This window comes from Aphidius gifuensis, linkage group LG5 (genome assembly GCF_014905175.1).
Source record: "Aphidius gifuensis isolate YNYX2018 linkage group LG5, ASM1490517v1, whole genome shotgun sequence".
Taxonomy (NCBI): Eukaryota; Metazoa; Arthropoda; class Insecta; order Hymenoptera; family Braconidae; genus Aphidius; species Aphidius gifuensis.
The window spans coordinates 15,593,807-15,608,016 of record NC_057792.1 but is presented as its reverse complement, the minus strand read 5'-3'; the positions used below and the strand labels follow the sequence as shown (position 1 = coordinate 15,608,016).

Below are 14,210 nucleotides of genomic sequence, written 5' to 3'. Positions count from 1 at the left end.
TTGTAAAAATTATACCTGACCTACATGAATTTCTACTTTAATTAATTTATCATTGATATTTTATTTTTTTTCAGGTGAAAATAAATAATATAAAAAAATTTATTTACCCTTTTTACCCTTTATATTTATTATTACAATTTGAATGTGATAATAATTTTTTATAATAATGAAAATTAATGTATTATTTCAGGAGGAATGTGGAGGAAGATTGCAAGATCTCAGTGAAAAAATAAACAACAAACATCAAGAGGTACATACTCATCCACTTTTATCAATATTCAAAATGGCAGAAGTTGAAGTTAAATTACCTCCCCCAACAAGTGGAAAATCCCAAATGTCATCTCAATTAATATTGATAACAGTATCAATATTAATTGTCAAATTTATTAATTTATTAACAAATAATCAAGTATGTCAAATATCGTGACAACTATTTTAAATAATTAATTAAATATTAGATTACAATTGTTATCTGATAAAAAAAAAAACAATTTGCACTCATGATTATACTTTCTAGTAAATGAAAAAAAAAAAAATTATAATAATTATAGATGATGGTTAGTTAGTGGAGTGTATAAAATAAAAACTGTGAAATAAGTAATTAGAAAAAAATTAAAAAAAAATATATATTTAAATGATAATGTATCGGGAAAACAATACTGCTGATGAAAATCGAAAAATAATTTTAACGAGTTGTTTAAATTAAAAAAGAAAATAAATTAAAAAAATATTTGGATTGCTAGGGAAAATAAAAATGAATATTGTAAAATATTAAATACATATCCGAGCTTTTTTTGAGATTGAAATATATAAGAGCTTTTTTTTTTGTTTTTTTTTTTTAATTTTTTTTTTGTGAGAAGGGAAAATGAGAGAATCAAGGAAAAGTGTACTCGGCATCGAGATGGCTAAATCGAGACTGATCCTTGAAAGTATATATCTACTTTTTATTTATTTTTTTTTTTTTTGAATTGTCGTTAGGCAAATTACCTCGAGAGGGTAGTCATGTGATAATTTCACCCTCGTTCAACCAGAAAATTTTGTTTATCTTATCTTCGTTATTCTTCGACCTTGGTTATCACTACCACTACTACCCTCAACGACTTTGTAAAAGTGTAAAATAGGCTTGTGCTTTTTTGATTTAAAAAGTAATTTTTTTCTTTTTTTTTTCCTTCTTTCAAAATCTTTTGTATCGTGTGTATTTTATCGAAACATTATACCCCTGGTAATTTACGTAAATTTGTAATTTAAAAATGAAAAAAAAAAATCTAAAATGACAAAAAACAACTTTTTAATGTAGAAAAAGAATGAAAAAATTTCACAAGGTTTTTTAAAAATTTTTTTTTTAACTAATTCTTAAAGTTTTTTCACGAACAAAGTTGTAAATCTCGTGGAAATGCGTTTTAGCCCATGGCGTCGATTCAGTTGGACCCGAGATGAGTTATTCGATAGAATTTCCCCAGAGTATCTGTACGTGCCTGGGAAAAATAAAAAATCACAGTAAAATACCGTTTAAAAAATTTCAAAATTTTTATTTTGTACAATTTTTTCATTCGATTTTGTTTATTTATTTATTGTTATATGAAATCATTCAAAGCTGAATTTATAAATTACAATCATCGAATATAAGGAGTATTGCTAATGTGAAAAATAATACACTAACATCATTGAAAAATATAAAAAAAATAAAACTAAATTTTAGTGTGTGAAAATTAAAGTAAATTTGAGATATAATATCTTGAATTGCGTTATGTTGTACAGATAAATATAGATTTTAAAAATATTGAATAATTAGATAAAAAAAAGTAATAATAAATTAACTAAATTATTATTGAGTTAATCCACACATGAAATAACAAATTAATTAAAAATATTTTGATGATTGTAATTATAATTTTGCTCTAAATTATTTTAATATCAAAATATAATCAAACAATGTTCCTCAAACAAATTCCAATCACTTATCATTAATAAAACAACAATTAAAAATTGTTGAATAAAAAAAACGAGTGTAAATAAAATTTTAAAAATGTTAAAACTGTAAAAAACACCAAAAATTATAATAATAATAACGACAATGTTGACAAAATAAAATATTACATAATTAATAAAATGCATTAAGATAATAAAATAAGACAAACATAGCAAATATCTACAATAATTCAAGTGTTGAAGAAAAATAAAAAATACATCGAAAAGTAAAACTATAAATATAGCATGAAAAAACAATATATCATTGTTTAATGGACAAGCAACATTTTCCATGTACATATATCAAAGTAAGAAAAAAAAAAAAAAAATGTAAAATCCAAAAAGATGAGCTTCGAATTAGATGATCGATAGCGTTGGTCAGCCACTCGTGAATTCATAATGATGCATCATTCGACAAGCAGCAAGTATCTTGCACAAAAAATAGTAAAAAAAAAAAAAAAAATCAAAGATGCCTGTCAAAGTAGAAATTTCTTACATCAGTCAGACAAATTTTAAACTGAAAATAATTTGTTTTATTAAGACTGATTTAAAAAAAAATGTTTAAATATGATTTTAATAAATAAAAATAATCACAGAATAGTTGTTAATTAATTTTTATTGTATTATTTTTGAATAAATAAAATTATCAATGTATAAATAATTTAAGATAACCATGGTTACATGTTATCTCATAAAGCTAAAAGTCTGGATAAATTAGATTCATGCGACACAGTGGCATGTGTGACATGGATATCAGAAAAGCAATAATGTCCAAAGTTTATGATGTTGAATAAGCGAGGCATGATGACAACAATACAAAGCCAAACCAACACACACACAAATAATATACAGACATAAATAAATAATATGAAGAAAAGTAATATCTATATTTTTATCATCAGCTTTTAGCTATTTCAAAAATAAAAATACGAAAAATTATATTTTTATTTCATCAAAGTATAATTTGTTGTTTATTGACGTATAAAAAAAATATTATTGGCTATAAAATAAAATCTATATACACAAAACTAAATAAATAATGAGAAAAAAAATAAAATAAATATCAATTTACAATTGAATTTTTGTGAGGGTAGATTGTATGCAGTTTAAATTAATTTTTTTTTATTTTTATTTGAATATTATATTTGTCAATTTAGAGAGATCAATGTTGTGAGCATGGAATAATGATGAGCCAAACGATTGACATTTTGTATATAATTTTTAAAAATAGAAAAAGAAATTTAATAAATCTGGGAGAATTATTTATTGATGTTTATTTATTTATATTTTTTTTCGGTTGTGTAAGCTTTAAATTAAAATCTCAATCATGGTTTGTTAATTATTTTAAAATGCTGCTCAACATACTAGCTATCAGTAAAATATTTTTTAAAGTTTATTTAAAAAATTGTGGAATATTTATTATTGATTTTATTTTTTTGTATTTTTATTTATTTATTTTTAAAGCAAAGCAATAAACTGGCAAAAAAAATTTTATCAGGTATTATCAATGACACAAGGGTTGAGGGTTGACAATAGGTCCTATGTTTTTCAAAATTGGATAAATAAAAATAAACAAAAAAATATTTGTAACTGATAAACGACCATGATATCTGTGAATATTTTTGTTTTTAAAACTTCCGTTAACGCTTGTTGTGTATTTTAAACTTTATTAAAATATTTTAACTTTTTTTTAACTCCAATATAAAATCAAAATAGAATATTAATATTATAAAATTGAATTTTTGCATATCAAATATCATATCAGTATTTCTTTCTAATTGAGTTTTTAAAATATAAAATATAAAATGATAAATACCGTAACTGACAGATGAAATTCATATCACATTTGACTGATAAAAATGACACTCGATTTAAAAAAATCAAGTTTTAAAATAAAATCTAAAGATAAATACAATTTTGTTTTTCAAAATAATAAAATTAACAGTACGAGTATTTATACTTTTTTTTCAATTTAAAAATATCATAACTATTTTGACAAACTGTGTCAAAGTGTATGATAAAATAATAACCATCTAATAACTAATTTAAACATGAAAAAAATATATATTATAATGTTAAAGAAACACATTTACGTGTCAGCGAAAAAACTTGAATTTTTACTTGAAAATATCTTGAGAAAAATAATAAAATGTACAAAAACACATAAAAAAAAAAAATCGAAGTCGATGCTAAAAAGGGTCCAGAATACATTCAGGCGGAATAAAGTTTAATAAATAGTAAAGATAACAGTAAAGCTATGGTCTTTTAAATCAGATTTTAGTGGTATTTCTATATCACCTAGTTATTTCGATTCCATCGTAACCCTTCACCATGCATAATACCGTAAAAAAATATAAAAAATAAAAATCAATATCTTTTACAATAAAAAAATAAAAAATAACAAGTATTCATAATTTTTTTGTGAGAATGAAAAATGATTTTCTTTAAATTTTATTTATTTATTTTTATTTTAAGACTGCACGATAGCGTGGAATTTATAAAATATGCTGACCTAGATTGATTTGGATCATTTAGTAATAAAGTATTTAATTTGATAAATGCAATTTTTAAATTTTTGGAAAAAAAAAAAATAAATCAAATTAATTGATGACTTATTTTCATTGGTGCACACTTAAAATAGCATTAATAGGATCAAAAATAATGAAAATAAAAATATAGTGTAAAAAAAAATTAAAAACAAAAAAGATAAATTATGTGATTTTATTTGTCTGATTAAAGTCGTTTGTTGAGTTTGATCAAGATCATAAATAATTCTAGTGTGTTGACCTTTTTTTTTATTTTACCACAAACATTGTGTGTGGGTCATTGACATTGCATGGAAGATGTTGTAAATGTGGTCTCTTGAAAACTTTGTTTTCAAAACTTCATTGTAAAATAACAAAAATAAAATAAATAATATAAATTGAGAAGAAAATAAAATAACAAAGAGACAAGACTTCAACGAAACACAGTAAAACTTTCAAAAGAAAAAAATTTATAAAAAAATAAAACAAAGCTAACCGATATCGCGTGAACTAAAACAAAATGTGGAAATGTAATGCGTATTTGTAAGTTGAAAGCTCGAGAACAAGTGTCACGCGAAACACTAAAAAAAAAAAATATAAAAAAAAAGTATTCAACTTAAAAAATGAATGCAAAAAGAAAAAAAAGTCAAATACTCTGTATAAATAGACACAAGAGCAAACAGCAGTATGTATCTAAAAAGATGTAAAAAAAAAAAATTCTAATTAGAGAAAAACACAGTGGTTCCAATTGAACATATCATAGATCCTCTTTTACAAGTTTAAAATAAGAATAAAAAATTGTAACAAAAATAAACCTAAAAGAGGATCAGCCAATTAAACTGAATATTATCCTAATTTAAATTTAAGTTGTTAATTTTTTTTTTTGCTATGTTTATTGAATGAAATAAAAATGGAAGCACAGTGTATGAAAATTGCAATTCCGTGACACGTTCGACATAGTCATTTTCCATAGAATTTTACTATACTATTAATTAAAATTTGTGCTTTTTTTTTAAATTTATTATATTATTATTTTTATGATAATATATTTAATCATGAATATGATTACTCGAACGCGTCACGATGATGCAAAGGTGACACATAAAATGTGGTAGGGGCCAGAATTTAATTAGCCCGTTGTGACATGTGGTATACTAAAAAAAATAATAAATAATTTTAGTATAAGCTCATTTATAGTGTAAGCTCTACTGTACCGATCAAGAAAAAGCTCTTTTACCAACAGAATGTAAATTATACCGATAGTTGTTTCGGAAAATTTTTTTTTATAAATGTGATATTTTAAAATTATCGTTAGATTGGTACATCAATTGCTAAATTACTGACTGAGAATAATTCAAAATAATTTAACTATATAATTAAAAATTATTCATCTGAGTAATATTTATCAAAAAAAAAAAAAAAAAAAAATTTATTATCTCAGAGCTTTAAAGCTTTTTTAGAAATTGAAAAATAAAATTCTGTACTTTGAAGCTCTGACTAAAAAAGAAAATTAAATTCTTCAAAGCTCTGAGAAAACGAAAAATTTATTGCCTCAAGCTTTGAAAGAAAAAAACTAAAAAAAGTTGTTGTATTTGTTGAAAATCTAAATTAGTATTTTTGTTTAATTTATAAATGAAAAAAATTTGTTAATATTAATTGTTTAAATAGTCATTGAAAATATGAGCTTTATTGGAAATTTAGAAAAAAAAAAAATTACATTTCAGAGTTTATATATTAATTGTTCAAAAAGAAAAAATAAAATTTTAATTAGAAAAATAAATTGATTGATCGGTAGGTAGACAAAAGCTCAATCACGTTATCTACATTTTCATCTACCAATAATTAATTCAACATGAACTCACGACTAATCATGAAAAAAAAAAAAAAAAAAAAGAAATAATATATATTTTTTATTACTAGAAAAAAAAAGCCATCTGACCCCGGCCACTCGAGATTGAAATAAATCATGAATATATTATTCAAATCATCTAATCATAAATACGCACCGCTATAAATAAATATAAAAAAAAATTATAAATAATGTGACATGATAAATAAATAAAAAGCCTATTTGTATTTTATAATTTTTTGTGTAAAAAATGAAAAATCAATTTTAATCATTCTTTTTAAAATTGATTTTCCATGAGTTAGGTTTTAATAGATATACCAGAGTACCACTTGAAATACTCAAATATTTGTTATACTCTAATATAGTTTAAATATTGATAATAACAAGAGAAAGAAAAAAAAATATATATATAAATAAAAGCTCTCTATAAAAAGCTCCAACAATCAGTTGAATCAATAAACACTTGATACTTTGCAAATTAATCAATAAATCACGAGGTATTTATTTAAAAAATAAATAACCACATGGGATACTAAATCCATAGCGCATTAAAAATAAATATACTGTACTAACATGTATGTATATAAAATTATGAAAATCAATATTATAAAAATAGTTAAATGACAATGTATAGTTGAAAAGAGAAAAAATAAGTAAAATAAATATTAACAATTATATAAAATGAATTATATTGTTTGGAAATCAATTGATCTAGCCTAGAGTCATTGACAAATAAGTTCAGTGGACTTGTGATTGACGAGTGGACATGTATTATAATAATATAAATAAATAAAGAAAAGAAGAGAAAATAAATATATAACAGTAAGATCAATATGAAAAATAAATAAGACTCTAATAAATATGAAATTATACAAGTGACAATTATAATGTGAATTAAATTGTGAAAAAAAAAACCAAAAAAATGAAAATAATAACAAAAGTTGGTAAACAAAAATATAAAGTAATAATAAAAAATGAAATAAAATAAAAAAAAAAAAAAAAAAGAATCAGGTGCTCTGTAACCGAAGCATTTGTGGGTTTCCATTTATTACGCCCCACTTCCACCATAAAAATCAATCAGTCTTCTTCTTTTTCGTTTCAGCAGTTTCAGGGGATTTAGTTTTTTTGCGCCAATGAACAGCAATGCCAAGTAATGAGAAATAATGTCGCAACAATAAACTACCCAATATAAATTATCCAAGCATTTAAAATTATATTTTACTATAAATAGTAGTATAAACTTGTTTTGATCAGACAATTATTTATTTTTACATTTTTTTTATACATTCTAAATAATTTATGAGTTTTATGACTTGTGAAAATTATTTTATATTAATTTTCATTTAGGCAGAAGAGCTTTTCTTTTGCCTCATCTCGTAGTAATATTTTTTACATAATTTTAGCGTGTTGAGGGAAAAAAAATGATCGATTTTTAAAATAACGACTTGGGTTTCTTTTTTTTTTTTTTTGTGTACTGGAATCTTATTATAGAGACTGACCAAGAGGTGTGAGTTAAACACCAAGACTAGCCTACATAATAAAACGGCTAACCGTACTTGACTAGATCAAGTCACGCAATCAATTTTTTTTTTCAAATATTTTGATGATTAAGTTATTTTTAAAAATGATAATAAGCATCATAAATTTAATATACAATAAATGAATAAAGTTTTTTTTTTATTGAATAAATTAATAATATTTATTTGGATAAAAATTTTTCAATATTAACATTAATTTTCTTCTAGTTATTGATAAAATAAAATTTGAAAATCGTTATATTTAGTAACCCCGTAATTTTAATTGTTTAAAAATATATTTTCAATAAGATAATAATAAAGTATTTAAAAATCACTAAAAAATAAAATAACCACGTAATTATTTAAAGAAAAAAAAAAGAGGGGAAACAACGTGAACGAGAACTCCAATAGAGCGAAATGGAAGACGAGGCTTTAATCAGTTAGTCGATAGACAAATTGGGTTAGTTAGCCGATACCTCAATGTTCATATCCCAGGGCAGTTCTGAGTTTAGTTTTAAACATCGTTGGTTGTACATCCGGCAATACAACTATCATTGTAACATCAAAACATTTTATATTTAATAAAAAAAAAAAATAATATCAAGTCAAATTGTGCCAGTGAAAAAAAAAAAATAAATAAAAAACACTGTACAAATTATTTCTCCAAAAAAAACAAAGGATTAAAAAACAAAAGTTGTTTTTTTTTTTGTTTTGTAGAGTAAAAAAAATTAATAAAAAAGAAAAATATACAGTGAATGATAAAAAATCCAGATGAACGTGACCAAGCACGCCTGTCGTGATTATCATCAATATTTCCACGACGGGAATAATAATCAAAAATTAGAAATTAAAAATAAATTATTATTCAATTAAATGTAATTTTAATATTCAGTATTTTATATTATCATTAAGTTAATTCCATATGCCGGTGAACTCGTGATAAGGTCTCAATCAGAGCATCGACTAAACCCCGGAGTCGACGACTTGGGAAAGCCAATTGGGGTGAGCGTAATGCAGTTTTTTTTTTTTTTTTTTCTACTTTTCATAATAAGCTAATACAATTACATCTTAATCACAATATATATATATATATATATATATTTTAAGCTGTTTAATAATAATTTAAATTAATTTAACAGGCATGACGAGATATTCCTTGATGGTACTCTACTGTCTCTACACCCTCGTCGATATGGCATCCCTTCACTTTTCGTGAGTAAATGTGAAAAATTTTTTAAACATAATTAATTATCAACGATAATATCATCATATTTTACATCAATGTTATCTCCTTTGAAAAAATAAATAAAAACATTTGAATTTAAACAAAAAAAAATGGGTGGTTAATGAAATTTTGATCTTTAAAATGATATAATCAATTCAAAGTAATATTTCTGGTTGAATTATTTTTGCATATATGTAAAGTAACGACACTAATACGGAAGTTCTATCAATGTCTAACATTTTAATTAGTAAAGATTAAGTGACTCGAATTTTTTCAATACACCCTTCATTATGTCTAGCTTGCACTGTCTGAATTTTATGAGATTTCCATCGGCGGTTAAAAAAAAAAGGGAAGAACTTGTAAATTTTTGACTTTTGACTTTTAAAATTATCTGAAATTTTCTATCTTTTATAACTTAAATCGTCTTTCTTCGAAGATAAACGAATAAAGCTCTCAAAAAAAAATTACAAGCATAGTTCAAAAATAAAATTGATTAATTAAATAAAATGATAAAATCGTTGATAATAATTATTAATTATTAAAATAACCCTATCGTTTTTCCTATAATCCTCTACTCGTACTGTTCGAGTTTCAGCGAGAAAATATGCGAACCGGTACTTTCAACGGAGCTCGAAGAATGGCATATTAAAGTTGATAGCCTATCGTCTCGCACAATTCGTCTGTCGGCAAGAAAACGCGGATACAGATTTTTTCCTAAAATCGAAAGGTAAAATTAATTTTTACCCACAATTAGAAATTATTATTTTATTATTTTATAACTAATATTAAAATCAATTTAATATAATAATAATAAAAATCAATAAATTTATTATGATTGACATATTTTTAAATTATTATTGAAAGGTAAATTGATGTGCCAATGTCATTTATTTAAAATTTAAATTAACTCGTCATTTATTATAAATTATTGGTTGCATCACGTGTCAATGTACCTATAAATCGATGAAAAAATTTAAAACAAGAATGTACCGAGGGTTATTTTATGAGGCTTCGATAATATCACACGTAATTGATTTGTATCGTAAATTTATGCGGAATAATGATAAAAATAAAATTAACCGAGTCAGTATCATTGTTTTTATAAAAAAAAAATTTCTATTAATTATATTTAAAATTTAAAACAATAAGCGTTTTATTAATTGTTATTATTATTAATGCTTTTATCAAAGTACACCGTCGATAATAAAGTTTTATTTTGTCAAGTGTTGATTTTACAGTTTTATAATTTTAACAGTTATCGGCATTTTATCGTCATTAGACGTAGACATTTTCCTTCATACAGCAAAATAATTGATTGATTAGAAATTTAATCGAATAATTATGTTAATAGAAAAATCAATTTTTATAGTATATATTTATTGGGCTTTTAATTGTTGTTGAATTATTTTATTGTTTATATTTTTCTAGGGAAATTGAAGGCGAGGAGTATGGCAGAAAAGAGGTATCACTGTCATTGAGGGATATTTTGCCAATAAATCCAAAAGCATATGATAAACATAGAGCACCAAAATTTTATGGACAACCAACAGTTGTTTATTTTCATGTCACTGTACTTAGTCTTGACTCAATTAATGAAGAATCAATGGTACCATTTACATAATTAATACTTTTTTTAAATTTTTTCTTTATTGGAATATTTTTTCTTTATTAGAATATTTTTTCTTTTGGTTTTTATCATAAATTATTTTGGAAACTAGATACTATTTCCGTAATGTAAAAGGATTTTTTTTTAACGCCGGAAATATATGGGTAAATGTTTGCTAAGAGGGTCGATGATTTTTAGTGTGACATCTTGAAGTGGCTGGTTCAAGTATTTGGATTTGACCTAGTTCGTAGTATCGCTATTTTGAAAATTAAATATTATTTTTATTTTTCAAATAAAGTACCAGAGCTATCAAGATGAAAACACAAAAAACGATATATATATTTTTTTAATCAAGTAGGGAAGATTTATTTTTAAAAATTTATTGGAAAATATGTTGATAATTTATTTATTTAAAGTTAAAGAAAATTTAGATAAAGATAAGTGATTGAAATATAATTGAAAATTTAGTATTTATATTGTTTTTTTGATTTCTGTTGTTAGACATACGTCGCTGACATTTTTTTGGCTCAAAGTTGGCGTGATTCAAGGTTGAGATTGCCAGAAAACATGTCAGAAGATTATCGAATACTTGACGTTGATTGGCTGCACAACATATGGAGACCAGATTGTTTCTTTAAAAATGCAAAGAAAGTTACATTTCATGAGATGTCAATACCCAATCATTATCTATGGTTATATCACGATAAAACATTACTCTACATGTCAAAGTAAATAACCATTATTTATTATTTTTATCAATATTAAATTTTTTGATTCATGTTATTTATCAATATAATATTTTCATTCACAATATTTTCCATTTAATATTTACTTCTTTTTATATCTTGTATATTAAAAATGATAAAATTCAAAAAAATTATTTTTTCAAGTGAAAAAGTCAATATATAGTCAGCCAGGAAATATAATTTAAAAAATAAATAAATATTTTCTCAAAGTTTAAAATTAAAGTAAAATAAAATGAAAAATTCAATCGAATATTTTTCATTTTATTTCGAAAATAACATTTCACTTATACAATCCTTGAAATTTTTTTTTATTGGTTTTTTTTTTTAAATTTTTTTTTCAGGCTAACTTTGGTCCTTTCATGCGCAATGAAATTCGAGTCATATCCTCATGACACACAAATATGTTCCATGATGATTGAAAGTCGTATGTTGAAACAAAAAAAAATGAATTCAGTTTTTAAATAAAAAATAATAGTAAAAGATAATCTATTTGACAAAATATTGGTAGCTTGTATTTAATTAAAAAGTATTCTAAAAAAATCTGACATATTTTGTCAGTGACATCGTTAATATTCTTCAATTTTTAATTAATATGATTATTAGTAGTGCTTTATTCGCCACAGAAATTTAATATATTATGCAACTGTAATAACCAGCTCAAAGTTTTAGTCCAACATCATTAATATTCGAGTACAACTTCAAGTACAATATCCAGTAAAATCAATTTATCATAATCCTTCTTATTCATATTCCAAAATATATTAATTATAAAATTAAAAAAATTGTATAGATAATTTATTGCTCTGTATATTTTTATTTAATTAATTTTATATTTTATTGTATCATTGATTTAATTTTAGTTATTGAAATTGGTAGTGCTTTATTTTATTGTTCAATTAATTTGATGAATAATTTTTTCAGTTTCACATACAACTCAAGATTTGGTATTTCTTTGGAATATGACTGATCCACTTGTTGTTAATCCAGATATTGAATTGCCCCAGCTTGATATATCAAATAATTATACAACTGATTGCACAATTGAATATTCAACTGGAAATTTTACTTGCATACAAATTGTATTTAATTTGCGACGTAGACTTGGATATCATTTGTTTCATACATATATACCATCAGCATTAATTGTTGTTATGTCATGGATTGCATTTTGGATAAAACCAGAAGCAATACCAGCAAGAGTTACACTTGGTGTAACATCGTTACTTACTCTTGGTAAATATATAACTTTCTTGCCATTCTAATTAATTACTTATTATTAATTACTTAGTGCTATGTTTAATTTTTTTTTTTTTTCTAGCTACACAAAATACTCAATCTCAGCAATCACTACCACCAGTGTCTTATGTCAAAGCAATTGACATATGGATGTCTTCATGCAGTATATTTGTGTTTCTTTCGTTGATGGAATTTGCTGTTGTTAATAATTATATGGGTCCAGTTGCAACAAAAGCAATGAAGGGATACTCTGATGAAGATCTCCGTGAATCAATTGATGAATTCAAAGTTGGTATTTTATACTTTTACCATTTAAAAAAAATATACTTATATATTTTTTTTACTTTATATATTTGAATTGTTTAAAAAATCATTTAATAAACATTTTAAATAAAAAATTATGTTAAAAGCTTTGTTAAAATTTATAGAACATTTAGTAGAAAATTTAAATACAGAAATTTGATAAAACTTTATTGATTAATTGTTGGGGAATATATTAAGCTTTACAAAATAAATTTGATTAAAAAATAAAATAATATGGGATTAATGTGATAACGGTGGATAAAATAAAGGATGATAAATTGGCAAAATAATGTAACGAAAGCCTACCCGCATTATGTTGAAAAAAAAAAAGTTAATGAAATTTTAGCAGAAAAAAAAATGTTTTTTGATTTTTTATTAAAATACTATTAGGTTTTATTTTTTCTGAATATTTTTACTGTTAAAATTAAAATACAATGACAATTGAAAATGATAATTATTGATTGTGATATTTTTACAGACACCAATGAGACCAGAGTCAAGAAGCAGAAGTCCAACACGACCACTCAGTGTTCAGTATGATACTTGTTGTGCAGGAAGAGCAACTGCAATTTACATTGATAAATTATCAAGATTTTTTTTTCCCTTTTCATTCTTTATTCTAAATGTACTTTACTGGACAACATTTCTTTAAAAAATTGTTGAATATAAAATTATTAAACCATTAATAATGGCAAAATAAAAATAATTAAAACAATATGCCAAGTTAACGAAATTAATATTAAAAATAAATATAAATATTATATCAATTAATTTATTTTAATTTTTTTCTTTTTTCAATAATAATATTAATTAATTTATAATAATAGACAATGCCATGCTGTATTGTGGCTCATGTTTTTACGTCAAATATTATTGTTATATTATTATAATTTGATTTTTAAGAATTATTCATGTTTAAATCTTGAAATATTTAAAATAATAAATTGAATTTTTAATTCATTCAAAGTCTTTTTCTTCTCTTTCTTGCAGGTGATTTGTTTTTTTTTTTTTTTTCAATTGTTTTCATCAAGTTTTGAATAATCATATTAATTTTTTTTTGAAGGTACTACTCGAGGTAACAATTAAATAAATAATAATTATAAATAAGAAAAATCATCGCGGTCGTTTGAAATAAAATATAATTGTAAAAACTCAGGCTCGTCATCATGTTTAAGATGTTAAAAATAAATTAAAATAAAAGAAAAAATAAAATTAACTAGAAATCAATATTATAA

General features: G+C 23.2%; 2 protein-coding genes across 8 annotated transcripts in view; both read left to right on the top strand.

Moving 5' to 3' along the window:
• Positions 1 to 4,590, top strand: part of LOC122857839 — a 124,553-nt gene extending 119,963 nt beyond the window's left edge. For all 5 annotated transcript variants that reach the window (XM_044160270.1, XM_044160268.1, XM_044160266.1 and 2 more), the window contains one exon: positions 191 to 4,590. In XM_044160270.1, coding sequence (XP_044016205.1) covers positions 191 to 427 — 237 coding nt within the window. In that variant the 3' untranslated portion in view covers positions 428 to 4,590. The remainder of the gene's footprint in view (positions 1 to 190) is intronic.
• A 3,954-nt stretch (positions 4,591 to 8,544) lies between these two features.
• On the top strand, positions 8,545 to 13,935 carry LOC122857838 (glycine receptor subunit alpha-4). Of its 3 annotated transcripts, none has more exons than XM_044160264.1 (9): positions 8,545 to 8,861; positions 8,999 to 9,071; positions 9,680 to 9,811; positions 10,513 to 10,690; positions 11,192 to 11,418; positions 11,778 to 11,860; positions 12,358 to 12,669; positions 12,755 to 12,964; positions 13,454 to 13,626. In XM_044160264.1, the coding sequence occupies exons 2-9, from the start codon at positions 9,001 to 9,003 to the stop codon at positions 13,513 to 13,515; spliced, it is 1,275 nt and encodes a 424-aa protein (XP_044016199.1). In that variant the 5' UTR covers positions 8,545 to 8,861; positions 8,999 to 9,000; the 3' UTR covers positions 13,516 to 13,626. The 3 variants fall into 3 exon arrangements, with proteins under 3 accessions (XP_044016199.1, XP_044016198.1, XP_044016200.1); XM_044160263.1 differs by having other exon boundaries at positions 8,546 to 8,861; positions 12,755 to 12,960; positions 13,454 to 13,935; XM_044160265.1 differs by lacking the exon at positions 9,680 to 9,811 and having other exon boundaries at positions 8,547 to 8,861; positions 12,755 to 12,960; positions 13,454 to 13,693.
• The last annotated feature ends 275 nt before the right edge of the window (positions 13,936 to 14,210 follow it).

What these genes read in the sequence shown, in the direction of transcription:
- LOC122857838 (XM_044160263.1), top strand. Translation starts at nt 9,001, where the DNA reads ATGACGAGATATTCCTTGATGGTACTCTACTGTCTCTACACCCTCGTC. An exon ending in ATGGCATCCCTTCACTTTTC is followed by an intron (nt 9,072 to 9,679) that starts GTGAGTAAATGT and finishes TTCGAGTTTCAG; the next exon opens with CGAGAAAATATGCGAACCGG. An exon ending in CAATTAATGAAGAATCAATG is followed by an intron (nt 10,691 to 11,191) that starts GTACCATTTACA and finishes TTCTGTTGTTAG; the next exon opens with ACATACGTCGCTGACATTTT.